Source organism: Hyperolius riggenbachi, chromosome 11 (genome assembly GCF_040937935.1).
Source record: "Hyperolius riggenbachi isolate aHypRig1 chromosome 11, aHypRig1.pri, whole genome shotgun sequence".
In the NCBI taxonomy this organism is placed as follows: Eukaryota; Metazoa; Chordata; class Amphibia; order Anura; family Hyperoliidae; genus Hyperolius; species Hyperolius riggenbachi.
The window spans coordinates 33508880-33536071 of record NC_090656.1 but is presented as its reverse complement, the minus strand read 5'-3'; the positions used below and the strand labels follow the sequence as shown (position 1 = coordinate 33536071).

The window sequence follows — 27192 nt, the reverse complement described above, 5'->3', positions numbered from 1 at the left end:
GTAAATCACAGATGGGATCTCTGCAGACAACTGTTTGAAGCACAATCTGTTGGCAGTTCTTGGCTGCGCGAGGTAACAGACGTGAAAAGTAGCTGAATTATAATCAATTACCGTTTCTTTTTTCTGAAGGGAGAGAAAGATTGGGAAAAGTATGAAGTTGCCAGAAAACTGAAAGCTCATGTTGACAAAATACGGAGAACTTATCAAGAGGACCTTAAATCGAAAGAGATGAAAATCCGACAAAGGGCTGTGGCCCTATACTTCATTGACAAGGTACCCAAGGAGAGTGTGTGTATGTGCAGACAGTGTGTGGCCTGCTCCTCCTCCTACCCACCTTGCAGAGCTTACCTGTCTCCGCTGCCTCGTGTCTCCTCTTCCTCCTGGCAGCCACTCACTCTGGGTTGCATACACGGCTCCTGGTCATTAGAGATGTCGCAAACGGTTCGCCTGCGAACGGTTCCAGGCGAACTTTGGGGGTTCGCATCCGCTTGCACCAGGCGAACTTTTGCGGAAGTTCGATTCGCCCCATAAAGCTCTATTGAGCAAAACTTTGACCCTCTACATCACAGTCAGCAGGCACATTATTGCCAAAAACACTGCTCTCACTGCTGGAGGCCCGCCCCCTCCCTCCTCCAAGCAAGGTCCTTATACCATTTGACTCGTCTGCCTACACTAATTAGTTAAGGGACAGCTGCTACCCTCCTCCTCCTCCCTCCTCCCACATCCCTCCTCCCACATCCCCTTCTACCTATTCCCTCCTCCCTCCTACCGGAGGGAGGAGGGTCTCATCTGCCAGGGAATTCCAGTATTTCGAAAGCCAGCTTATATACCGTGGCTGGGGATTGAACCCAGGTATCAGTGTATGGTAGGTAACTAACATATCCATTATACCACCAACACTTCTAGCTGAAGCTAGCCTAGCATGTACAATTTATGCTCAGTCCAAAAGACAAATAACATTTATATCACACTTTTCTCCTGGTGAACTCAAAGCGCCAGAGCTGCAGCCACTAGGGCACGCTCTATAGGCAGTAGCAGTGTTAGGAAGACTTGCCTAAGGTCTGCTACTGAATAGGTGCTGGCTTACTCAACAGACAGAGCCGAGATTCGAACCCTGGTCTCCTGTGTCAGAGGCAGAGCCCTTAACCATTACACCATCCAGCCACTGCTTAAGGATATGTAGCCAGGCATGGCCTTGCCACCACCACTACATGCTGAAGCCAGCCTAGCAGCGTATAGTGCCGCAATCTGTTTACTGCAAAAGACAAGCAATCAGACTATTCCATGCGTGCTGAGCGCAATAATGGACTGCAAAGGACCATAGTGCAGTCCATAGTTGCGCTCAGCGCGCATGGACTCGCTTGTCTTTTGCAGTGACCAGATTGTGGGACTATACGCTCTTTTGAGTCGACAGTTGATGTGTGTGTGTGTGTGTATACTGTATGCCTCTGAGGAAGCGGCCTTTGACTGAAACGTGTGTCAGGCAGTGTCTCTCTGTGATTTATAATTCCGAACCTGTGTCTAAATGTTTGTCCGCAACCTTGAAGATGATCTAGTGCGCTAATGCTTTGGGGGGGGTAGGGGGGGGGGGTGGCTGTCATCTGCATCAGTAGCCACTCCTGGTGGAGGCAGCATTTGCAGAGGGGGGGGATAGTTTTCTTCTCTGGACGGCCTGGGTGTCCCTTATTACGCCCCTGATCAGATTACCCACTTAATTTGTCATCCAGTGGGTCCCTCTCCAAGTTTGTCTCCATCCGTATCCATTTATTTTGTATGGTTCGTGTGTGTGTGTGTAGCTCCCAAATTTTTTAGATGAGGAAGAGGGGTACTTAAGCCACACCCCTGTCAAACCTTTGATTCCCCCCCCAATCACACCCCTAGTCACACCCCTAGTCACGCATAGCATACAGATTTCATAAGAAAAATGTTGTTTTATAATTCAAACCACACCGGTCCTTTCTATCCTGGTTCATTTTCCTTCATGTTAACATTTTAAAATGAGTAATATATCAATTTAGAGGATGGGAATAAAGTTTAAAGTCACTCAAACACATTTTTTTTTTGGTAGAGAAATATATATATATTTACATAAAAAGAGGGACAAAGTCCTGAAAGAGGGACAAATGAGGAGGAAAGAGGGACAGGGCTCCCAAAGAGGGACTGTCCCTCCTAAAGAGGAGCTATTGTGTGGGTACAGTGTGGGATCTACAATGCAAGTATAAAGTTGTGTATAGAGATGCAGCTTTGTTTAATGTGGGTAATTGTTGCCATCTAGTGGAACAAGTTACAATTTCAAGGTGTAGTATGATTACATGTGGTAAAAATTATTTTATGTATGTGTACTATATCACTAAATCCAATTGAAACAAGTAGTTGTTGCTGCATAGGTGGTAGTCCCATGCCTGTTAAATAATACCAATGTACATGAATGAGCTACTTACTGCAGGAAACACCATTATCCTGCTCCTGAGCCTTGTTTGAAACCGAGCAAAATGTCCTAGTATGTACTAGTTTAGGATCAAACTCTTTCCTTCCCTTTACTCATTCCCTTCCCCCTACACTTCTACTTCCACTCCAGTACAGATTCTCTACCACTCCAGTACAGATTCTCTACCACTCCAGTACAGATTCTCTACCACTCCAGTACAGATTCTCTACCACTCCAGTACAGATTCTCTACCACTCCAGTACAGTTCTGCCACCACTCCAGTACAGTTCTGCCACCACTCCAGTACAGTTCTGCCACCACTCCAGTACAGTTCTGCCACCACTCCAGTACAGTTCTGCCACCACTCCAGTACAGTTCCCGCCACCACTCCAATATAGCTCCACCACTCCAGTACAGTTCCCACCACCACTACAGTACAGTTCCCACCACCACTACAGTATATCTCCACCACTCCAATATAGCTCCACCACTCCAGTACAGCTCCCACCACCACTCCAGCACAGCTACGCTACCACTACAGTATAGCGCCACCACTCCAGCACAGCTACACTACTAATCCAATATAGCTCCACCACTCCAGTACAGCTCCCACCACCACTCCAGCACAGCTACACTACCACTCCAGTATAGCTCCAACACTCCAGTACAGCTCCCACCACCACTCCAGCACAGCTACTCTACCACTACAGTATAGCTCCACCACTCCAGCACAGCTCCAACACCCTAGTACAGCTCCCACCACCACTCCAGCAGAGCTACACTACCACTCCAATATAGCTCCACCACTCCAGCACAGCTACACTACTACTCCAAAAGCTCCACCACTCCAGCACAGCTACCACCACCACTCCAGCACAGCTACTCTACCAATCCAGTATAGCTCCAACACTCCAGTACAGCTCCCACCACCACTCCAGCACAGCTACACTACCACTACAGTATAGCTCCACCACTCCAGTACAGCTCCCACCACCACTCCAGCACAGCTACACTACCACTACAGTATAGCTCCACCACTCCAGTACAGCTCCCACCACCACTCCAGCACAGCTACACTACCACTACAGTATAGCTCTACCACTACAGTATAGCTCTACCACTACAGTATAGCTCCACCACTCCAGTACAGCTCCCACCACCACTCCAGCACAGCTACACTACCACTACAGTATAGCTCCACCACTCCAGTACAGCTCCCACCACCACTCCAGCACAGCTACACTACCACTACAGTATAGCTCTACCACTACAGTATAGCTCCACCGCTCCAGTACAGCTTCACCACTCCTATATAGCTCTGCCACCACTATGGTACAGCTCTGCCACCACTCTGGTACAGCTCCTGCCACCGCTCCAGCACAACTACTCTACCACTCCAGTACACCTACTCTACCACTCCAGTACAGCTCCCACCACCACTCCAGCACAGCTACTCTACCACTCCAGTACAGCTCCACCACTCCTATATAGCTCTGCCACCACTCTGGTACAGCTCTGCCACCACTCTGGTACAGCTCTGCCACCACTCTGGTACAGCTCTGCCACCACTCTGGTACAGCTCTGCCACCACTCTGGTACAGCTCTGCCACCACTCTGGTACAGCTCTGCCACCACTCTGGTACAGCTCCGCCACCACTCTGGTACAGCTCTGCCACCACTCTGGTACAGCTCCGCCACCACTCTGGTACAGCTCCGCCACCACTCTGGTACAGCTCCACCACCACTCTGGTACAGCTCCGCCACCACTCTGGTAAAGATACTCCACCACTCCTATATAGCTCTGCCACCACTCTGGTACAGCTCCGCCACCACTCCAGCACAGCTCCCACCACCACTCTGGTAAAGATACTCCACCACTCCTATATAGCTCCGCCACCACTCTTTTTACAGCTCCGCCACCACTCTGGTACAGCTCCGCCACCACTCTGGTAAAGATACTCCACCACTCCTATATAGCTCTGCCACCACTCTGGTACAGCTACTCTACCATTCCACTCCGTCACAGCACCCGCCACCAATCTGGCATATTTATGCCAATGCTCCGGTACAGCTCCACCACCACTCCAATAAAACTCCACCAAAGCTTTATTATAGCTCCATCACAACTTCCTCCTTGGCCTCCTATCCTCTTTCAACTATCTTATGTGTGTTGGCTTTTCTCCCCACAGTTGGCTCTGAGAGCGGGTAATGAAAAGGAAGAAGGGGAGACGGCGGATACAGTCGGTTGTTGCTCATTGAGAGTGGAGCACATAAAACTTCACCCAGAGCTTGATGGAGAGAAGTTTGTGGTGGAGTTTGACTTCCTAGGTAAAGACTCTATCCGATACTACAACAAGGTTCCTGTGAAGAAAAAGGTAACGCAACAAACCTCTACCGTTTAGTACATACAGTATTGATAAACCAACTTTTGCATAACATACATTTAAAGAGAAACCGTGACCAAGAATTGAACTTCATCCCAATCAGTAGCTGATACCCCCCTTTTACAGGAGAAATCTATTCCTTTTCCCAAACTGATCATCAGGGGGTTCTGTATGGCTGTTGTGGTGAACCCCCCCCCACACACACACACGCACGCACACACGCACGCGCACACACACACGCGCGCACACGCACGCACACACGCGCGCACACGCACGCACACACGCGCACACGCACGCACGCACACACGCGCACACGCACGCACGCGCACACACACGCACGCACACGCACGCACACGCGCACACACGTACGCGCACACACGCACGCACACACGCACACACACGCACACACACACGCACACACGCACACACACGCGCACACACAGTGTTATGTCAGGACCATGGTGCTGACAGTTTCCTATCTGTGAACCTCATTGCACTGTGGGAGATAACACCTGTTTGCAGCTGGGGCCAACTACCAAGAAAGCAAGCAGCATCTCCTTCCACTGACATCACCTGCCAGCAGTAAAAATGTCTCCATGTGGTAAATGTCAGAATGTAAATCAAGGAGAGGAAAGATTTTACAATGGGAAATCACTGACTAAATCATTTATACATAATTATTGTATAAAGCACTTTATTACATTTTCACTGGATTTCCGCTTTAAGGTTTTTTTGGAGAGTTTTCAAGCATTCTACCAGGTCAGCTCTCCCGTCATCTGCACAGGGTACATGCTTCACAATGGCGAAGTAAATGATGTGACGTTTCTACAGAAATAAATGCTGATTGCATGAATGTGTGCCTGTTTCCAAAACTCCTACACATCACCTGACTGTCGGAGTCCATGAGCTCCTCCCCCACCCATGGGGGCGCCTCTCTTACTTTGCCTATATATGGCTGGTCAAGCAGGGAGAGGGGAGGCAAAGCCATCTCAAGCTCCTCCTATCACTGCAAGACAGTGAGTAAATAAAACTGCATGGAGTAGGTGGAGTGGAGGGATATAGGACGTGTTCTATCAGCAGATATGGAAGCTGCAGTCTGAGGGCTCACAGCATGCCATAGGAGAGGTAGTTTTTAAAATCCAGGGCAAAAAACGAATCGGAAACTTAGAGTGATGAATATGGGAGCAGCCGCAACCTTTTATCAGAATGCTTCTTTCCCAGCTGTTTTGCTGATGTTTTGGCTTCTGTAGTGCCTGAGTAATACCTGGAACAAGCATGCGGCCAGGGGAGTCAACCCTCCAATAAGCAGGCAGTCAGTGGCGCCACGCCTGGAACAAGCATGAATCAAGTGGTGTCACGCCTTGAACAAACATGCAGTCTCTGTAGCCGCACCTGGAACATGCATGCAGTGGAAGACACATGTGGCCAGTCGTCACACCTGGAAAAAGTGTGCAGCAAGTGGGATCACACATGGAACAAGCATGTAACCAGTGGAACAAGCATGAAGTCAGTGGAGTCCCATCTGGAACAAACATGCAGCCTCTAGAGCAGGCATGGGCAAACTTGGCCCTTCAGCTGTTAAGGAACTACAAGTCCCACAATGCATTGCAGGAGTCTGACAGCCACAGTCATGACTCATAAAGGCAAATGCATTGTGGGACTTGTAGTTCCGTAACAGCTGGAGGGACGAGTTTGCCCATGCTTGCTCTAGGGCCATACCTGAAACAAGCATGCAACCAGTGGAGTCACACCTGGAGCGTGATGCATGCAGCCGGTTTATGGTCTTAAAGGGAACCTGAACCGAGTAAATGATTTAAAATAAACACATGATGCACCTGCAAATAAATATTACTTACCTCACAGTCAGTTCCTCTCAGAAACTCACGATTTTCTCTTAATAATTCCCTTCTAGTTCTGACAAGATTATCTTGGAACTGAAATAAATCAGTTGCTGTCAGTTATAACTGGTAGGAAAACTGATGTGCAAGGTAATGTCCATGTTTCCCTATAGCTGGCCGATATTACAGTGTGCTGACCAGGAAGCTGTTATGTTGTAATTGCCATTTTCAAAATGAGAGGACTGAGAATTCCATTGAGCCTTTATATTGATGTTACCTGCAGAGTGTGTGACCTGATACTGTCTCTTCACATCAATCTCATCTGCAGTGTGTATGATCTCATCTCGTCTATCTTTAGGACAATCTCATCTGCAGTGTGTATGATCTCATCTCGTCTATCTTTAGGACAATCTCATCTGCAGTGTGTATTATCTCATCTCGTCTATCTTTAGGACAATCTCATCTGCAGTGTGTATGATCTCATCTCGTCTATCTTTAGGACAATCTCATCTGCAGTGTGTATGATCTCATCTCGTCTATCTTTAGGACAATCTCATCTGCAGTGTGTATGATCTCATCTCGTCTATCTTTAGGACAATCTCATCTGCAGTGTGTATGATCTCATCTCGTCTATCTTTAGGACAATCTCCTCTGCAGAATGTGTGATCTGACCCTGTCTCTCTCTTGCAAGCTATTGAAAATCTGTGCGCTGTATGGGGGGGATTCGATCCCCCTCTGATCTGCGGAGTAGCAACTTTATACTGCGGAGTCTGTGATTGGGCCTAAATGTATTATTGCATATGCAGTGTTCTGGTTTGAATAGGAGTGCACTCCAAACAGGACTCTTTCAGTTCCCAGATGAGCTCCACTTTGTTTTTAGGGGTGGGTGTGTTTGTCTGCTAGTGGCCATCAGGGGCGCCGCCGGTGGAGCGGCACGAGGGTGTGCGCAGCGTCAGGGGGAGCGGGCAAAGTTTCAACTCGCCTGCCTCGATCCTGCACTCAGTCTCTATCTTCATCCTGTCCCGGCGTGCAGCGTCTGTTGCTATGGTAACAGCGCCCCCTGTGATGACATAACCGCATGTCATCACAGGGGGAGCTCTTACCGATGCGACAGACGCCACACGCCGGGACAGGAAGAAGATAGAGGCTGCATAGATAGGCAGGTGAGTTGAAACTTCGCTCTGCCTATCTATCTAACCTATACTTAGCGTTAGGGGTACCTACCTATCTAACCTATACTAGGGGTACCTACCTATCTAACCTATACTAGGGGTACCTACCTAGCTAACCTATACTGGGGGCATCTACCTATCTAACCTATACTGGGGGCATCTACCTATCTAACCTATACTGGGGGCACCTACCTATCTAACCTATACTGGGGGCAACTACACGGGCTACCTTTACTGGGGACACCTATACCTGTCTCCACGTGGGCGGGGCGCATTTTACGCCCTCGCCCTGGGTGCAATTTAGCCTAGAAACTGCTAGAATTTGGCTCCTCCTAAATCATGTTTTGACCACGCCCATTTTTGTGTTGGGTCTGCCCATTTTTTCACTTCGCGCCCCGCTTTTTTCATGGATGGGGGCCTCAAGTTATGGACTGCTTGGAGCCACCAAAACCTTAGCTGCGCCCCTAGTGGCCATATAGAGACACCTGTTTTGTACATGCATATAATTAACATCTGTGTATTTTGCTAGCTCTGTGCTCCCTGTATTTTTTGGTTTGCTAGATTAAATAACACCCACACACTGCACACAGATTTTCAATAGATTTCGGCATGAAATCTATTGAAAATATATATAATAATCTGCAGCTATGCCACTCCCCTGCTGCCTATGATCGACTGAAAATTCCATCCAGCCTGATCATAGTTTTGATTCTTGTTGCAAATCAAGTTACAATCAATGCACTGCAGTGTTAACGATTTCTGGCAAATTTGAGCAAATCTGGGGAAAATTGATGCGAATGTGGCCTGCTTTTACATGTGCTGCTGATAGATCAGTAGATCTGTGCAGAGGTGAAAATAAGTAACAATGGATCTTGCTCTTTTCAACAAACTACATAAGCAGGAAGTAGGGGATTTCTGGGTAGTCTGTAGTCCAACTAGAATTCTGTTACTTTTGGATCTTACTTCAGTTTAGTAAATTTATAGGTGGTTGTAAACATAAATTTCTAATAACGTTAAGTGTACATAGATGGGTATTTTTATAATTTTATATTAAGTTATGTCACGAACTGTCACAGCTGAGGGACAATTTGGCAAAAACTTTTACAGAGAACCCGAGGTGGGGAAAAAAGTATATTCATCACTTTAAAATGTAGGAGAAAAAAAGATTGGTTTTAACCTACCTTCTAGTCATTGCCCAGCGTTACCCCTCCCCAAGTATATCTGGTCCCCTTGAGTCCTCATGGTCCCCTCTGTTGTGCCGCTGCCCTATGAAAGATCGCAGACTGGGCATGCACAGCCTCAATAGCGCTCCTGTTTCTGAGCATGCGCAGTTTACATCTTTACAAACTGCGCTTGTGCAGGACGCTACCACCTACAGGAGCGCAATTGAGGAGGGGCATGGCCAAGACTGCGCCTGTGCAGAACGCTACCACCTACAGGAGTGCAATCGAGGAGGGGCATGGCTAAGACTGCGCATGTGCAAAATGCTTCCTGCCTATAGGAACGCAACTGGGGAGGCACATGGCCAAGACTGCGCCTGTGCAGAACGCTCATACCTACGTGAGCGCAATTGAGGGGCATGGCCAAGACCTGTAGGCGGGAGAGTTCCGCACATGAGTGGAGTGCAATTGGCGAGGCAAATGGCCAAGACTGCGTCTGTGCAGAACGCTCCTGCCTATGTAAGTGCATTCAAGGAGGGGCTTGGCCAAGACTGCGCATGTGCAGAATGCTCCCACCTACAGGAGTGCAATCGAGGAGGGGTATGGCCAAGACTGCGCATGTGCAGAATGCTCCCACCTATGTGAGTGCAATCAAGGAGGGGTATGGTCAAGATCACGCATGTGCAGAATGCTCCCACCTACAGGAGTGCAATCTTGGAGGGGTATGGTCAAGATCACGCATGTGCAGAATGCTCCCACCTACAGGAGCGAAATTGGGGAGGCACATAGCCAAGGCTGCGTCTGTGCAGAATGCTCCCACCTACATGAGTGCAATCGAGGAGGGGCATGGGCAAGACCGCATATGTGCAACTATATTCGCTAGCAAACTTTTGGAGAAAGACAGCGGCGCAACACAGGGAACCGGGGGGAAACCAAAGGAACTTGATAGATTTGGGGGGGGGGGGGGGGGCCTGGAAGAAGCCCCAGGTAAGTAAAACAACTTTTTAACACTTTTTCCCCTGCCTGGGGTATGCTTTAAAGCCATGAGTATTGCTGATAGGATGTGGGAGAAAACACAGACCAACCGAGGGAGAAAATACAGGCTGTGTGAGGATAGTCAAATACAAAAAGTGCTGAACAGTCTTGTTGGATTTGTGTGAGGATAGAGACCCCCTCCGACATCTTTGACTGAAGCTGCCCCCCCCCCATATATAGTCTCTGTGTAGCGATGTGTACTTCCAGAGCCTTGTTCACTGATGTTATTATTTTGTTTCCAGGTGTTTAAGAACCTCCAGCTGTTTATGGAGAATAAGCAGGAAGGAGACGATCTGTTTGACAGACTGAATGTGAGTATGTTATTTCCCTGGTGGGAGCTGTCCACAGTTCTGATTAACACAAATGGATTGGAGACGGCAGGTCTTGGCTAGACATTTTGTGCAGCTGGTGGAAAGGGTCCGGAGAGACATGGCGGAGGAGAAATGGAGCTCATATGTGGGAGAGAATGCAGCAGAGATGCACTGCTGTATCTGTGCTGTCCCCTGAGCAAAATATATACAGGAATAATCTCCTGACAGTTCTGTTATGTCGTCAGGTCACCATATTCCCCAGGCATCGCTATGGTGAACCCTGAGGAGCAATCCCCACCTTCACACCAGAGATATACTGCGGAGTTTGTGATGTCTCCTGAGCAGCATCTATATACAGGAATAATATCCTGACTGTTCTATGTCATCAGGTCACATATCCTCCAGGCATCGCTAATATGAACAGTGAGGAGCAATACCCACCTTCACACCAGAGATATATTGTGGAATCTGTGATGTCTCCTGAGCCGCCTACATACAGGAATAATCTCCTGACACTTCTGTGTCCTGTCCTCAGGTCACCATAACCTCCAGGCATTGCTATGGTGAACCCTGTGGAGCAATTCCCACCTTGACACCAGAGATATACTGTGGAGGCTGTGATGACTCCCGAGCAGCATAAGTACAGTAAAAATCAAAGAGGGTGCAGGAACATTTATGTTGGCATCTGGAAAAGGGTCTTTCAGGTTCATTGAGCACATGAGATGGACGGCACAATGGAGACCATACTAAGTTGACCTCTGGTCGGCTTCATGTAGCCTCCTGAGAAGAGGACGTGACGGGTTGAGGCAGCTACTTAGGGAAGAGTCTCTGATTATCAGAAGTGAGGCGACAGGTCCTTTTGGGATTCAATGATCCTAATGATGTTTCTTGGAACCCTAGAAGGAATGCTTCTGGGGTTCAGAGTATAATGCTGTTTGAACTCAGGCCTTCACACTATGCCCACTGCCTCTCTTTTGTCTTAGTTTACCTTTTTATGCCTCTCTATTTCCTTATTATTCTTCTCTCAGTCTGGCCATCCTCTCCATCTAACTTGGCTCCATTGTTGTCTGTTTTGTTTTGCTTTTTAATCCAAATCCCCCCTCCCCCTTCTTTGCTATCTTTGTTTGCAATATCTACTGTAACTGTATGTAAACAGTGAGCCTTGAATACTGTATTATAGCTCTGTGTAACTACTATTACTATTTGGTGTAACATTAGGCTGTAAATTTCCCTTTTAAAGTGGACCTGAACTCAGAACCTCTCTCTGCCTTAAAAGATACACAACATAATAACCTTTAAACAAAAAAAAAACTTTGTTACAACTGATACAAATCCTAAAATAGATCTGCACAATTTCTACTTCCTCATTGTTTACAGCCAGTGCTTTCATATGAGCTTATCTGCCCATCTGTCATGTGACACAGGGGAGGATCAAATTACAACTTGTGATTAGACACAAACAAGGGGGGGTTAAACAGGCTAAACACTCTAAAAACATACAGGGTGCATTTCTCTACCTTTTCCTTCTGTCCTGTGCAAGAGTTCAGGTCCACTAAATCAGTTTTTTCACGCTCTATTCCACTTTTGTCTTTATTAGGCTATACTCAGTGGATTTTCTACTACTATTTTTCTAAACCTGGTCACTGTTATGTTTTATTCACACATTTGACTTCACTGAAATTCGCTATTTTCTCCATTATTCCTATTTCAAAATTGGGTGTGGCTTGATAAGGGGTTAAGGCTAGTACACACTAGCAATTTTGATTGGCCAATGATTGGTCAATTTTACCACCTCCATGTAGTATGAGGGCCAAACAGATTTTCAATTCTATGGAGATTATATAGGTAAATGGTCATACTACATGGAGGTGGTAAAATTGACCAATGATTGGCCTATCAAAATTGCTAGTGTGTACTAGGCTTAAGTCTCCTGCTGTTGAATGGTTAGTACAACCCTTGCATCCATGAATACATGGGCACAAATGTATAACTCCAGCTGGAACCACTTTTTCCAGCTTGGACAGCTGGCGGGACGTGTCACCATGACTGCAAGCCATCACGTGGAGAGGGGTGTGGAGTTTGGGGACAGAAGTCGCCGCCTCATAGGTAAGACATCCCATATTCATGCCGCAATGTAATACCTGCCTTGGAAGATGCTCTAATGAGCAAAGCAGATGTCGGACAACCAAGTCATCCGCTGCCCCACGTCCATCAGTTTTTGCACCTTTGACATCTGTATACAGCTGAGGTGATTTGCATTTAACCAATAAATGGCCCAGCAGTACCCGGACACCTTTCTTCATTTTCCATTTACATGGACTGTGGCGGTGATTTACCTTTTCTTTAGTGTAACCAGGGGCGTAACAATAGACCCTGCAAGGGATGCAACCGCAGGGGGGGCCAGAAGCTACAGGGAGCCCCGTCCTGAGACTGACAACGAAGGGCAAGTAGAGAAAAAACGTTCTGCTCTCTGCACAATTGTTCTAATGACTGCATCTGCTCAGCCACATCCATATAAAGTTTTGTAGACAAAGATTTGTAGACAGTCCCTATTCAGTGTGCAGGGGGAGGGGCCCCATCCAAAGTTTTGCAGGAGGGCCCAGTGATTTCTAGTTACGCCACTGAGTGTAACATTACCTGAGCTGTAGTGGTGGTTATCTCTCGGGCTATCTCTGGGTTTGGATGCAACCATTGGATATCATAGTATGGTCAGAGAGTGATGGAAGAGGTGAGTATAGCCTCAGAGGGTTTAGGAGCTGTGTGTATGTTCTGCACCTAAAGGATATAATGAAGTATTACAGCTCAGATGTGTTGTGCCACGTGTAAGGCTCTACAATGAGCAGTGTGTCTGTGTTTCAGACCCCCATGCTGAACAAACACCTCCAGTCTTTGATGGAAGGACTGACCGCCAAAGTTTTCAGGACATTTAACGCTTCGATCACGCTGCAACAACAGCTGCAGGAACTCACCGAACGTAAGAATCCAGCGCTCTGTCTGTACAAAATCCCTGTGTCTCCATCTGTAACTTTTCTCAATCCAAATAACCCAAGATATGTGTCCTGCCTTTACTGGCGTCACACTTCCCCATACATGTGATATTATCTACTCATCTCATAATGTATATCCTCTTATCTCTCACCTTATTTATAAACTCACTTTCCAGTACTTTAAAAACAAAACTATCTCATAAATAAATGATGCTAGTTGTTCCTAATTATCCTGATTTTACTTTTCTCTGCTTGAGGTTCATGAACACATTACATAGCTCCCAACTGTCCCTCTTTTGGAAGGACAGTTCCTCTTTGGGAGCCCTGTCCCTCTTTCTTCCTCATGTGTCCCTCTTTCAGGACTTTGTCCCTCTTTCTATGTAAATATATGTATTTCTCTACTGAAAAGGTGTTTAATTATCTCTAAGCTTTATTCCTGTCTTTTAAATTGATATATTTCTTATTTTTAAATGTTAATATGAAGGAAAATGCACCAGGATAGAAAGGACCAGTGTGGCTTGAATTTTAAAACATTTTAAAACATATTTTTCTTATGAAATCTTTATGGTATGCGTGACTAGGGGTGTGACAGGGGCGTGGTCAGGGGTGTGGCAGGGGGTGGTTTAGGTGTCCTCCTTTCTCATCTCAAAAAGTTGTGAGGTATGCATATTATACACATTACAATTCTGTCACCGGCAGGGATTAGTACTTGATCCCTCAGGTGATAGTTCTGGCCTCAGTGCTGTACAGGCATGTTGCTAACCTCTAGGCTAGCAACATGTTCTGTCACTTAGGAGAGGAGGGAGGCGTGGCATAGAGTGGGGTGGGGTAAGTAGCATAAAATCACCAGGTCTATCACTCACCAGCGCATCCAGGGGGATGGGGGACTAAAGTACAAATGCTAGACTTTTGAGTCGGCATTGATAGAGAACCACCTAGCATATGCGTACAAAGCTTTACTCTTCAGACGTGTTTTCTTGTTGAGAGGTCTTTTCACATTACTGCGCTGCGGTAGCGTTGCAATGTGGAACAATCACACCGCACTAAAGCTAAAAAGTTGCACCGTGCCTTACAGCCATGGTGCGACCAATTTTGTGGTGCACTAGCGTTGCACCACAGTGTAGCATGTCTTATACCCTTCAATGTCCACATCCACGAGCAGTGGCAGGGGAGAGTACGGCGATGTGGTAAGTGCAAAAGGGACCTTAAGGGCCCTTTCACACCAGGGCAGTGCGGTATTTTTACTGCACCCCACCACCAGGCAATGAAAGTCCATGGAGTCCTTCATACTTATGCGGTACGTTGTGATCGCAAAAGCACATCACTTTCTGCTTGGCCCAGTGCCAGATGGGGAATACCGCGTAGTAGTAACATGGTATTCCCTGAAACTGCCTGCAGGCCTTTTTTTATGCGGTGCGGCTGTCGCACCACACTGCTAGTTTGCAGTGTGAAATCGGCCTAAAGGTTTTATAAAGATTAAAAGGAACCCGAGGTGAGAATAATATGGAGGCTGCCATATTTACAGTGGCTTGCAAAAGTATTCGGCCCCTTGAAGTTTTCCTTGTCTCATTACTGCCACAAACATGAATCCATTTTATTGGAATTCCACGTGAAAGACCAATACAAAGTGGTGTACATGTGAGAAGTGGAACGAAAATCATGCAGGATTCCAATCATTTTTTGACAAATCAATAACTGCAAAGTGAGATGTGCGTAATTATTCAGCCCCCTGAGTCAATACTTTGTAGAACCACCTTTTGCTGCAATTACAGCTGCCAGTCTTTTAGGGTATGTCTCTACCAGCTTTGCACATCTAGAGACTGAAATCCTTGCCAATTCTTCTTTGCAAAACAGCTCCAGCTCAGTCAGATTAGATGGGCAGCGTTTGTGAACAGCAGTTTTCAGATCTTGCCACAGATTCTCGATTGGATTTAGATCTGGACTTTGACTGGGCCATTCTAACACATGGATATGTTTTGTTTTAAACCATTCCATTGTTGCCCTGGCTTTATGTTTAGGGTCATGGTCCTGCTGGAAGGTGAACTTCTGCCCCAGTCTCAAGTCTTTTGCAGACTCCAAAGAGATTTCCTTCCAAGATTGCCCTGTATCTGGCTCCATCCATCTTTCCATCAACTCTGGCCAGCTTCCCTTTCCCTGCTGAAGAGAAGCACCCCCAGAGCATGATGCTGCCACCACCATATTTGATAGTGGGGATGGCGTGTTCAGAGTGATGTGCAGTGTTCGTTTTCTGCCACACATAGCGTTTTGCATTTTGGCCAAAACGTTCCATTTTGGTCTCATCTGACCAAAGCACCTTCTTCCACATGTTTGCTGTGTCCCCCACATGGCTTGTGGCAAACTGCAAACGTGACTTCTTATGCTTTTCTGTTAACAATGGCTATCTTCTTGCCACTCTTCCATAAAAGCCAACTTTGTGCAGTGCACGACTAATAGTTGTCCTATGGACAGATTCCCCCACCTGAGCTGTAGATCTCTGCAGCTCGTCCAGAGTCACCATGGACCTCTTGACTGCATTTCTGATCAGCGCTCTCCTTGTTCGGCCTGTGAGTTTAGATGGACGGCCTTGTCTTGGTAGGTTTACAGTTGTGCCATACTCCCATTTCTGAATGATAGCTTGAACAGTGCTCTGTGGGATGTTCAAAGCTTTGGAAATGTTTTTGTAGCCTAAGCCTGCTTTAAATTTCTCAATAACTTTATCCCTAACCTGTCTGGTGTGTTGTTTGAACTTCATGGTGTTGTTGCTCCCAATATTCTCTTAGACAACCTCTGAGGCCGTCACAGAGTAGCTGTATTTGTACTGACATTAGATTACACACAGGTGCACTCTATTTAGTCATTAGCACTCATCAGGCAATGTCTATGGGCAACTGACTGCACTCGACCAAAGGGGGCTGAATAATTACGCACACACCATTTTGCAGTTATTTATTTGTAAAAAAAAAAAATGTTTGGCATCATGTATGATTTTCGTTCCACTTTTCACGTGTACACCACTTTGTATTGGTCTTTCATGTGGAATTCCAATAACATTGATTCATGTTTGTGGCAGTAATGTGACTGAATACTTTTGCAAGCCACTGTATTTCCTTTTAAGCAATACCAGTTTCCTGGCTGCCCTGCTGGTCCTCTGCCTCTAATACTTTCAACCATAGACCCTGAACAAGCATGGAGCAGCTCGGGGGTTTCTGACAATATTGTTAGAACCAACAAGATTAGCTGCATGATTGTTTCTGGTGAAATTCAGTCCACTACTGCAGCCAAATAAATCAGCAGGACTGCCAGGCAACTAAATATGGCAGCCTTCATATCTCTCACCTCGAGTTCACTTTAAGTTAAAAACAGAGATGGCGACAAAATCTGTGAGAAAAGGGAATCCACTCCAAAGTTTCCACTATTACCACTTCTTGCCCACAGCTGCTTTCTGATGCTTCTTTACTCTTGTTATCTGAATGGGAGCTGCCACAGTGAGGATATATCATTCTCTTCCTCTGTTGCTCTCTTCATTTTCCTTAGTGGCTCTATTCCTGGATATTTTCTTCATTGGTGGCTGCCTTCCTCCTCCTTGGTTGCTCTCTTCCTCCATCTTGGTTGCGCTCGTCATCCTCCTCTGTTGCTCACTTCCTCCTCCTTGGGGGCGCTATTCTTCCACCTCTATGTCTCTGTTCTTTCTCGCCAGCTGTCTTCCTCTTCCATGGTGGCTTTCTTCTGCTGTGTTCCTCTGTAATGTCTGATTGCGCTACCCGGAAGCTCCCTTCCACACTGAGTAGCACGCATGCTCAGTGTGAAGTTAATGATGCTGCTGGAGGTAAAATACTAAATATCTCCGTTCCCACACGTCTTACACTCCCCAAATTTTCAGGGTAGGGAGGGGACCCCCAGAACTACCTCTATGCCAAATTGCAGCCCCCTAGCCCCGCTGGTTCAGGAGATAGATTAGAGAAATCTATCTCGGGAACCAGCGGGTCTCGGGGGCTGCAATTTGGCATAGAGGTCGTTCGGGGGGTCCCCTCCCTACCCTGAAAATTTGGGGAGTGTAAGAGGTGTGGGAGCAGAGATATTTAGTATTTTACTTCCAGCAGCATCATTCTATAGGAAATGTGGCCGCACAGTCTCCTACTGTGCATGCGGGGCAGCCCAAATCCACAGGCAGCGTAATCAGACACAACGCCTCCTTAGTTGGGGCTCTTCTTCCTCCTCCTTGGCGGCTCTAGTCCTTTTCCTCCTGTCTTTCTGTTCCTCTGCAGTTCTTTCTCTTCCTCCCCATCTGCATCTCTTACTCCAGCTGTGGCTTTCTTCTTCATCCAGCTCTCTTACTGCAACTCCTGAGCAGTCAGCCACCGCCCTCAATATGAGTGAATCTAGGGGTCATCTGAGCATCACTTTGTCATGAGTGGAGTAGTTAGGCTAATGCTTAAAATTGTATAATATACAAGAACCTATTGCAGATATAATATTGTTTGTGACACATGAGCATCAGAAGTTTAAGAGTTTGTCTCATAATAGATCACGCTGTTGCAGACTAGGATATCCTTTTATGTATGCTGTGTAAGATATGTTCCTGATTTGAGAAAAATTCAACATTTGTGGTTTCAGCTACAGCAGCGGTACCAGAGAAGATCCTGTCTTATAACAGAGCCAACAGAGCGGTTGCAATACTTTGCAATCATCAACGGGCAGCACCCAAAACCTTTGACCAGTCCATGGCCAACCTGAAGACCAAGGTGAGGAAACTGCTTCATATAGTTCACAGGTGATGTGACCCAAAGAAACTCATCAGATTTTATATATCTGCAGATGGTCATTAAAGCAAAGCTAATTAAATTGGGAGCAGAAGAAAAGTGCGAGAATCTAGGTAGAATAAAGAGTTGTCCTCTAAGGTTCAGCAGTTACAGCATGAACTCAAGCAGACCTGTCTCCAATTAACAACTGCAAAATACCAGGGAGGAGCTGCTCACTGCCCTGCAAAGTGCATCACGATGGAAAATCATACGACAGAACAAAAGATTTTATGAAATTGGGAATAAGGCTGGCGAGCTCCCTATTAGCAAGAATTATACCCTAGAAGCAAGTAGGGCAGACAAATCATATAAGAGATCTTAACCGGTTCCGGACCGACGCAGTTGAAATCTACATCCTGCCTGTGGCTGCGTGGATCTGACAGGACGTAGAGTTCAACACTCGTTGCCATGTGGTTCCGCCGGCGCTCACGCTGATAGCGCCGCTTTCTTCCCTCTGCAGATCACTTGCCCTGCTGCCTATAAGACAGGAGAGCTGTGTGAGCCGGTCAGGAACCAATGAAAGCGGCTCCTGACCTGCTCACGTAGCTCTGCCGTCATAGGGACGGCGGGGACAGAGTGGCATGACCGGCGGGGTGGCGGTTGATTGTGGCGATTTGTCGGTAAGCACCGTTTTACCGTGCCAGCAATCTCTGGTCCTTAAGGGGGCAGAGACTGCTGGTACGGAAGTCGTTAATAAGGAACTGTGGTAAAAATAACATAATGGATAAAATTCCTTAGTGTTAACAATATTCATTTATAGATTATTTAGTCAGTGTTTGCCCATTGTAAAATCTTCCCTCTCTCTGATTTACATTCTGAAATGTATCACAGGTGGTGACCTTTTTAGTTCTGCCTGGTCATCTGTACAGAATGTTTGTTACTGAGAGATCTATGCACAGAGGGAGATATGGCTAGCTTGGCAAAAGCCATCATTCCAATGATGCAATGAGGATCATAGAAAGCAAACGGTCAGGACCATGGTCATGACATCACATTGTGGGAGGGGTTTCATCACAATATCAGCCATACAGACCCTCCCTTGATGATCTATTCTAGAAAAGATAAACATTTCTAATGGTAAAGGGAGTATCAGCTACTGATTTGAATGAAGTTCAATCCTTCCTCTGTAAGGCTAGTTTTACAGCTTGCCTGTGCGTTTGCAGTGCGATGCCCTGCCGCATCATACCTCAATGTACAAAATGTCAATCGTATGACCCTAAGACAGTGTGCCACACCCGCCGTCCGTAACCCACACACACACACACAAGCCCCTTTGCACAACGTACTATCTGCTGGACAGGAAGTACATCACTGGGTTTTCTCGTCCTATTCCTGTCGTACCTCACATGCGTGTCGCACTGCTGCTACCAACAAGTTTAAAATTCCTGCATTGGCTTACATTACCTCCATCGACGCAAAAGTCCAACAGTAACGCGCTATTAGCTTTTCGGCAGCTCAGTGGCAGATCGGCACTTCTGGCCCGATGTGATGCCATAAGTGCGCTAGGCCCCATTGCCTTGCATTGCCGTTGCGTTACCCTGCGGTAAAACAGGGCAATTGCAGGTTTGCAAGGCATGTGTTAAAGGGGCCTAAAGGACAGCACTGCTACACGCATAAATATATATCGCAGGATCATTTAGGCAGTTTTAGGCCTTTTTATACAAGCTTAAGGCATCTTCCCTTTACAATCCAATCAGGAGCTGAGAAAGGTAGATTTAAAACGGTTTTGCTTACCTAGGGCTTCTGCAAGCCCCCTGCAGCTGTCCTGTCCCGAGCTGGTTCTCCATGAGCCTCTGTTCTCCCGTCGCCAGCTACTGTCGGTTTTGCCGCCGGGCCATGCGTATCCGTCTTCATGTTCCAGTCCGTAATAGCGCTATTGGAGACGGGAACTCGTAAAAAGGATATGCTTTGCTGGGCTGCACTGGCCTCGACTTACAAGTCGAAGAACGGAGCGGCGGCGGGAGAGCAGAGGCTCGTGAAAGATCGGCGCCGGACAAGACTGCTGCTGGGGGCTTACAGAAGCCCTAGGTAAGTGAAACCGTTTGTTTTAAATCTATCTTCAGTTCTGCTTTAAAAAGACTCTGTAATATATAAAACGTCCCCTGGGGGGTACTTACCTTGGGAGGTGGAAGCCTCAGGGTCCCAATGAGACTTCCCCCTCCCCTGTAGCTGCAGGCAATCCAGCGCTGGCTCCCCTGAAGCATCCCACAATCCTCCACCGATTTATTTACCTCTCCGGGATCTGGCGCAGTAGCGGCTCTTCCTTCGGGTAAGGCGGAAATAGTCGATCCGCGCAGCAGAGCGGTTACGATCGGGTTCGTCTATTTCCGCCTTACCTGTACAAAAAGCCGGTAGTGCGCCTGCGCTGAATCCCGGAGAGGTAAATATTTACATCGTTGCACTTCGGTGGACCCAGGCAGGCTAACAGAGGCACGGAGGATGACGGGGAAGCCTCCTTGGAATCCAGAGGCTTCCCCCTCCCGAGGGAAGTTATTCCACAGAGGGATTAAATAAACCTGGACTCAGAACCTGAACTCAGAACGTCCTCTCTGCTCTAAAAGATATGCAACAGCATAATAACCTTAACCACTTCCGGATTCCGGGTGGTTTGGCTGATCTGTGCTGCGGGGGCTCTTCAGCCCGCAGCACAGATCAGAAATCAGGCAGGGCGATCAGACTTCCCACCTTTTTTCCCCACTGGGGGGATCGCCACCGCGCTGCTGTGCCTAGCGGGGGGCTCCTCAAAGCCCCCCTCCGCAGCACTAGTCCTCCCTCTGCCTCCTTCCCTCCCTCTCCCGTCCCCTGTGTGCGGCGCAGGACGGAAAGCCGTCCTGCGCCGGATATGATAGGCTTAAGCCTATCAGATGCCGGCGATCCCCGGCCAATCAGAGGCCGGGGATCGCCGATCTCCGTCACGGCGCTGCTGTGCAGCAGCGCCGTATGTATGTAAACAGCGGGGAAGATCTTCCCCGCCTGTTTACATTTACCCTGTGAGCCGCGATCGGAGGCTCGCAGGGTGTTCACGTAGACACCCTCCGTGAACTGACATGGAACCCATGGAAACCGCTTCAGGATTCAGGGGCGTACTTATTCGAACGCAGAATCCTGAAGTGGTTAAAACGAAAAAGCATTTTTATTACAGCTGTTACAAATCCTAAAATAAATATGCACTGTTCCTGATTCATCGCAAAAACAGGAGTGGAGGAGCACCCATGCAAAAGGATATGGGGTGTGCCGTAGCTTTAAGACCACTGTACCAATGATCCAAAGATGCAGATCCAGACGAAGCAGGCACCACCTTCAGTAAATAATTAGCTCTTTATTGAAAAAGTCATAAAAAATGACAAGTCATCGATAAAAAATGGCTTTAGCGGCTGACAGCCCGCTGTTTTAAGCTCAGTAGCTCTTTTTCAAAGCCAGAAGCCATACAAACAAGTAGAGGAACAACTCCTCCTTAAATAGGAACTATACAAGTAATTAGCCAATCAATTTAAAATCTGGCTGGCCAATGAGAGCACTCAGGAGGGCTGTGGACCTGATGGGGAACTAAAAAGAATGACATCACCAAAAACACACCTCCCAGTCTTGCCAACGCCTAGCGCATGCGTATACAACCGTCCGCATGCGGAAAAACGTACGCGTTATACGCGGAAAATCATCCAGACGGCATCCAGTACGTATGATTTTGCCGTCTGGATGATTTATCTCTGTTTTCCTTCTGTCCAGTGAAAGAGTTCAGATCACTTTAATCTTTTTGGGACTGCCTCGTATGCCTCACTTGTGGCTGTTCTAGCCTGATCTGGTGTGCGATCTACTCCGTCTGCCGTTACCGCTCCCGACACCCGAGAGGGGAGATAAAGCTGTCATATGACATCTCACCTCCGTGATTAGAAGCCATCGCGTTTGGCTTCTGATCACATGATCACTACGATCGCCGGCGGATCATAGTGATCACTAACAGAGCTGCGGTGGTGGTGGTGGTGGTGGTGGGGGGGGGGGGAAGAAGAGGATCCACTCACCTCCCTTTCGTTCCCCCGGCATCCCCGCTCTCTCTGATGTTGGTGCTGGGTCCTGGCTTGCTGACGTCATCAAGCCGCGACCCGGAACTGAGCGGCAGTACGAGTGGAGATGCTGGCTGGAGCGGAGGGGTCCACAACGGCTCATCGCTGGAGCCTGGGAGGTGAGTAAAGGCTGTGGGCTACAGGGAGGTGGACACCTGGCTACTAAAGGGACACCATGCCAAGCTAGCCCTAAAGGGATCCGACTGCCTGACCACCCCCCCCAAACGCGCCAACCAAAGGGGTTAAGGAAGAGAAGACATACTCTAGATAGGTAGAGTTGAAGCAGGAACTGTGTGTAGCAGGGGTAGGAAAGCAGAGCAGAAATGCCTAGGAAGACAGACAAACAGAGGTGGGACAAGGTCCTCCAGCACCCGAGGCTGAGACAGCAAAGTGCGCCCCCCCATCCCTCCCACCCCAGCCATCACACACTGATTGCTATTACACTAAGAGGGCCACAGGGCCCCCAACCTCCCCAACACCTTAATCTCTAGTTATCTGGCTTACAGTCACTGTCATGTATCCCCTTTTCTTATTTCTTTCTGCTTCAAACACAATTGGGAATGACAGCTGAATGAATTGTGCGCCCCCTCCTACGCTGCGCCCTGAGGCTGGAGCCTCTCCAGCCTATGCCTCGGCCCGGCCCTGCAGACAAAGGTGGAATTTGAGAGTTTAGCAGAGTAGGTTAGGATAGAGGACAGCAGTAGGAGAACAGAAAATGGATGGCAAGACATGTAATGGAGGAGTGTGGGCCAGTGCACACCAAAAATCGCTAGCAAACACTAAGCATTTTTGATCGATTTTTCTTTTTCAGAGCGATTTCAGGCAAGTATTTTTTTTGTACAGTAGAGCTGGAAGTGAAAAGCTTTTGTAAAAAAAAAAAAAAAAAAGAACGCTTGGAAAATTGCTCTGTTCTAGCGGTTTTTAGAGCGATTTTCCACTTTCCTATACTTAATATTGAGGCTGAATCGCCTCCAAATGCTGCAGGATCTGCGTTTTGCGTTTCTCTAAAAATCACATTGCTCTGGTGTGATCCATCCCATACAAATACATTAGCCCAGTGCTTTTCAAGTTGCTAACATTTAAAAAAAACGCTCAGAAGCGCTCTTGGTGTGCACCAGCCCTATGAGTGTTTAGCAGAATAGAGTAGAGCAGGGCAGAAGAAGCAGAGCAGGAAGTATATGAGACATATAAAAGTGGTGGTGGTGTGTTTAGTAGGAGCGGAGTGGAACAAGGTAGAAGTAGCAGAGCAGGAAGTGTTTAGCAGGGAAGCAGAGCAGGAAGGGACTGGAAATACCTACGATAGTGTAGTTGGAGCATTAAGCAGGAGTAGAGTGGAACAGAATACAGCAGAGGACCAGGAAGTGGTTGGGAAGACATGTAAGGGTAGAATTTGTGTATTTAGTTAGTGGAGTAGGTTAGAGTAGGACAGCAGTAGCAGAGCAGGAAGGTAACAGTAAAAAAGGGCGCAGGAGGCTAGTGGACAAATCGGGCGCCGCCATTCACTCCCATAATAAATATCGTTTAATGGGCGCCCGATAGGAAAAAAGGGCGCCGGAGAAAAATAACGTTTTAAAAGCGGCGCCCGGAGACTTAATGTTTTATTACTGCTTCTCATGATTACACATTATTTAATGATTTATACATTTTTTAATATTATTTTTAAACGAAAAACAGTACAATATTTTATTCAAACATTATTTTTAAACGAAAAAACAGTACAATTTTTTTTAACATTATTTTTAAACGAAAAAACCGCACAATATGTTTTTGAAACTTTATTAATGCTTATCACAGGGGGGTCTTAGGTTTAGGCACCAACAGGGGGGTCTTAGGTTTAGGCACCAACAGGGGGGTCTTAGGTTTAGGCACCAACAGGGAGGGGTCTTAGGTTTAGGCACCACCAGGGGGGTCTTAGGTTTAGGCACCACCAGGGGGGTCTTAGGTTTAGGCACCAACAGGGGGTCTTAGGTTTAGGCACCAACAGGGGGGGTCTTAGGTTTAGGCACCAACAGGGGGGGTCTTAGGTTTAGGCACCAACAGGGGGGGGTCTTAGGTTTAAGCACCAACAGGGGGGTCTTAGGTTTAGGCACTAACAGGGGGGTCTAGGGGTTAGGGGTAGGTACAGGGGGGGTTACTTAGGCACCAACAGGGGGGGTCTTAGGTTTAGGCATCAACAGGGGGGTCTAGGGGTTAGGGGTAGGTACAGGGAGGGTTACTTAGTAATTTTTTTTTAAAACGTTATTATACGTTTCACTATTTGAACGAAAGATTAACGTTTTTACAATTGCCGATTTAATGCACATTATTTCATGATTTATAACTTTATAAAACATTAATTTTAAACGAAATACAGTACAATACATTTTTAAACGTTATCCATGCTTATCGTTTAAAACCCTGTGCCCTTTTTTCCCAGCGCCCCTTTTTAACGTACGCGAGCAGGAAGGTGTTTAGCAGAGTAAGGTGGAGTGGCTGGGAGGACAGATGAAAGGGGAGTATTTAGGTGCAGTGCAGTGGAGCTGGACCGCATTAGAAAATTTGGAAGGGGCTTGAAAGACATGTGAAGGTGGAGTCCGTGTTTTTAGCAGGAGCAGAGTAGAGCAGGGAGGCAGAGCAGGAAGTGGCTGGGAAGATATCTGAAGGTGAAGTTGGAGTGTGTGTTATGAGCAGAGTGGAGCAGAGCAGGAAGTGGCTGAGGAGACATATAAGGGTGGAGTTGGCAGTGTTGCCACCTCATCACTTTAAATACCGACACACCTACGTTATACAGGTTCTGGGGCTACTCACACATAATCCGTGCCTAAACCTAATCGTATACTGTATCTAACTAGCCACAAGGCATGTATAATTCATATATGTCGGTATTTAAAGGGATGAGGAGGCAACCCTGGTAGTTGGGGTGTTTTCCGGTGGATTTCCAGTGGAATTCTTTAACTGCTTTATGGAAGAACTGTTATCTTCCTTTTGTGCGATGACAAATGGAAAGATAGAGGGAGAAACCTTCTCAAATCTATCTAATGAAGCTTTTATTAGTGTAATACCCAAGGAAGCGAAATCACTTAATCAGTGCTCAGATTTTCGGCCGATTTCCTATCATAAATCTTGATATTAAAATATATACAAAGATATTAGCAGATCGGCTGGATACTATCTCTGAATTAGTTCTTGGGGAACAGATTGGCTTCAGAAAGAATAGACACATATAATATATATGCGGCCATCAACTTTATCCATAGTTGCAGATCCACAGGGCAAGAGGGTATGGTAGTCCCGATCGATGCTGAGAAAGCCTTTGACCGTGTATATAGACCATTTGTGTTCCTAGTATTAAAGTACGGTAAATAGGAATCGACGACACTTTTATTAAGAGAATTGTTAGTCTTTACCGTAATCAATCTGCATGAGTGAGAATAAATGGTTGCACATCAAATACATTTAAGATTACTAATGGGGATAGACAGGGGTGTCCCTTATCCCCCTATACTATTCAATATATATCTCGAACCCCTAATTCAAGCGATTCAAAGTGACCCTACGATTAAAAGGCTTAAAGAGACTCTGTAACAACAAAAACCTCCCCTGGGGGGTACTCACCTCGGGTGGGGGAAGCCTCCGGATCCTAATGAGGCTTCCCACGCCGTCCTCTGTCCCACGGGGGTCTCGCCGCAGCCCTCCGAACAGCCGGCGACTGTGCCGACTGTCAGTTCAATATTTACCTTTGCTGGCTCCAGCGGGGGCGCTGTGGCGACTTTCGGCACGGAAATAGACGGAAATACCCGATCTCCGTCGGGTCCGCTCTACTGCGCAGGCGCCGGAAACTTGCGCCTGCGCAGTAGAGCAGACCCAACGGCAATCGGGTATTTCCGCCTACTTCGGCGCCGAGAGGCATCAGAGCGCCTGCGCAGGAGCCAGGAAGGTAAATATTGCGTCACGGCTGTACGGAGGGCTACAGCGAGACCCCCGAGGGACGCAGGACGGCGTGGGAAGCCTCATTAGGATCCTGAGGCTTCCCCCACCCGAGGTGAGTACCCCCCAGGGGCCGTTTTGTCGTTACAGTTCCTCTTTAAGAACGAGGGAGAAGAACTAAAAGTCTTAGCCTTTGCAGACGATATTCTCTTTACAGATCCAGTCGTCTCACTGAAGTCTTGCCTATCTTGGATGAACCTGTATGTAACAATGACAAATTATAAAATTAATGAAACAAAATCAATAGTGCTGGATATAGGCTGCTCTCCTCAGACTATCTCGTCAATAAAATAATTTTCCACCTTTCAGTGGTGCCAATCAGCAATAAAATATTTAGGGGTTAACATTTCCTCAAAGGTAGAACTATGATATATGTATAACTATAAATATACATTAGCCGAGTGTAGAAAGGCCCTACAAGAATGGGACAAAATGATGGTGCTGCCCAAAATCTTGTTTTTGCTACAGTGTTTGCCATTGGCCCTTCCCAGCAGCTGGTTTGCAGATTGCAACAGGCCAGGGCTTTATATGGGCAAGAACAAAAAGGAGATTGGCATACAGGGTCCTTTCTAGGAGCAAAAAGCTACCGTAGGTGGATTAGCGGCACCTGATATATTGAGATATTATAAAAGTATCCATCTGACCAGGATTTTAGATTAGAGGATGAATGAAAAAGAAAGGCCTTGGATTAGATTGGAAAAAGCGCAGTGTAATAGTGAAGGCCTTTTTTCATGGATTCCAACTAGTATGGAGGCCGTTCTATCGTCTGTGTGCCATCCACTAATCGACCCCTCTATACGCATATTTGTGCAACTAGTAAAAGATTGGCATAAGGAAGGTGGTCTGTCTATGCTGACCACGGTGGGTCACAATCCTGACTTCCCTCCAGCACAAGCTAAATCATGGTTAAAAAATAATAATTTTGAGACTGATATACGAATTATACACTTGGTTGGAAATACTGACGTAAATATTAACAGTATATTGAACGTTACAAAAACCTTAGCTTTGTTATTGTAAAGTCGCAATCTAAATAGGTTAGTTAATAAGG

The 27192-nt window shown here is 47.0% G+C and overlaps 1 protein-coding gene across 3 annotated transcripts in view; it reads left to right on the top strand.

Annotated features, from left to right (window-relative positions):
* The window catches only part of LOC137538547 (DNA topoisomerase I, mitochondrial-like), a 197051-nt gene that overhangs the window by 152016 nt on the left and 17843 nt on the right, over nucleotides 1-27192 (top strand). For all 3 annotated transcript variants that reach the window (XM_068260787.1, XM_068260788.1, XM_068260786.1), the window contains exons 12-16: nucleotides 130-273; nucleotides 4618-4803; nucleotides 10260-10328; nucleotides 13188-13302; nucleotides 17930-18057. In XM_068260787.1, coding sequence (XP_068116888.1) covers nucleotides 130-273; nucleotides 4618-4803; nucleotides 10260-10328; nucleotides 13188-13302; nucleotides 17930-18057 — 642 coding nt within the window. The remainder of the gene's footprint in view (nucleotides 1-129; nucleotides 274-4617; nucleotides 4804-10259; nucleotides 10329-13187; nucleotides 13303-17929; nucleotides 18058-27192) is intronic.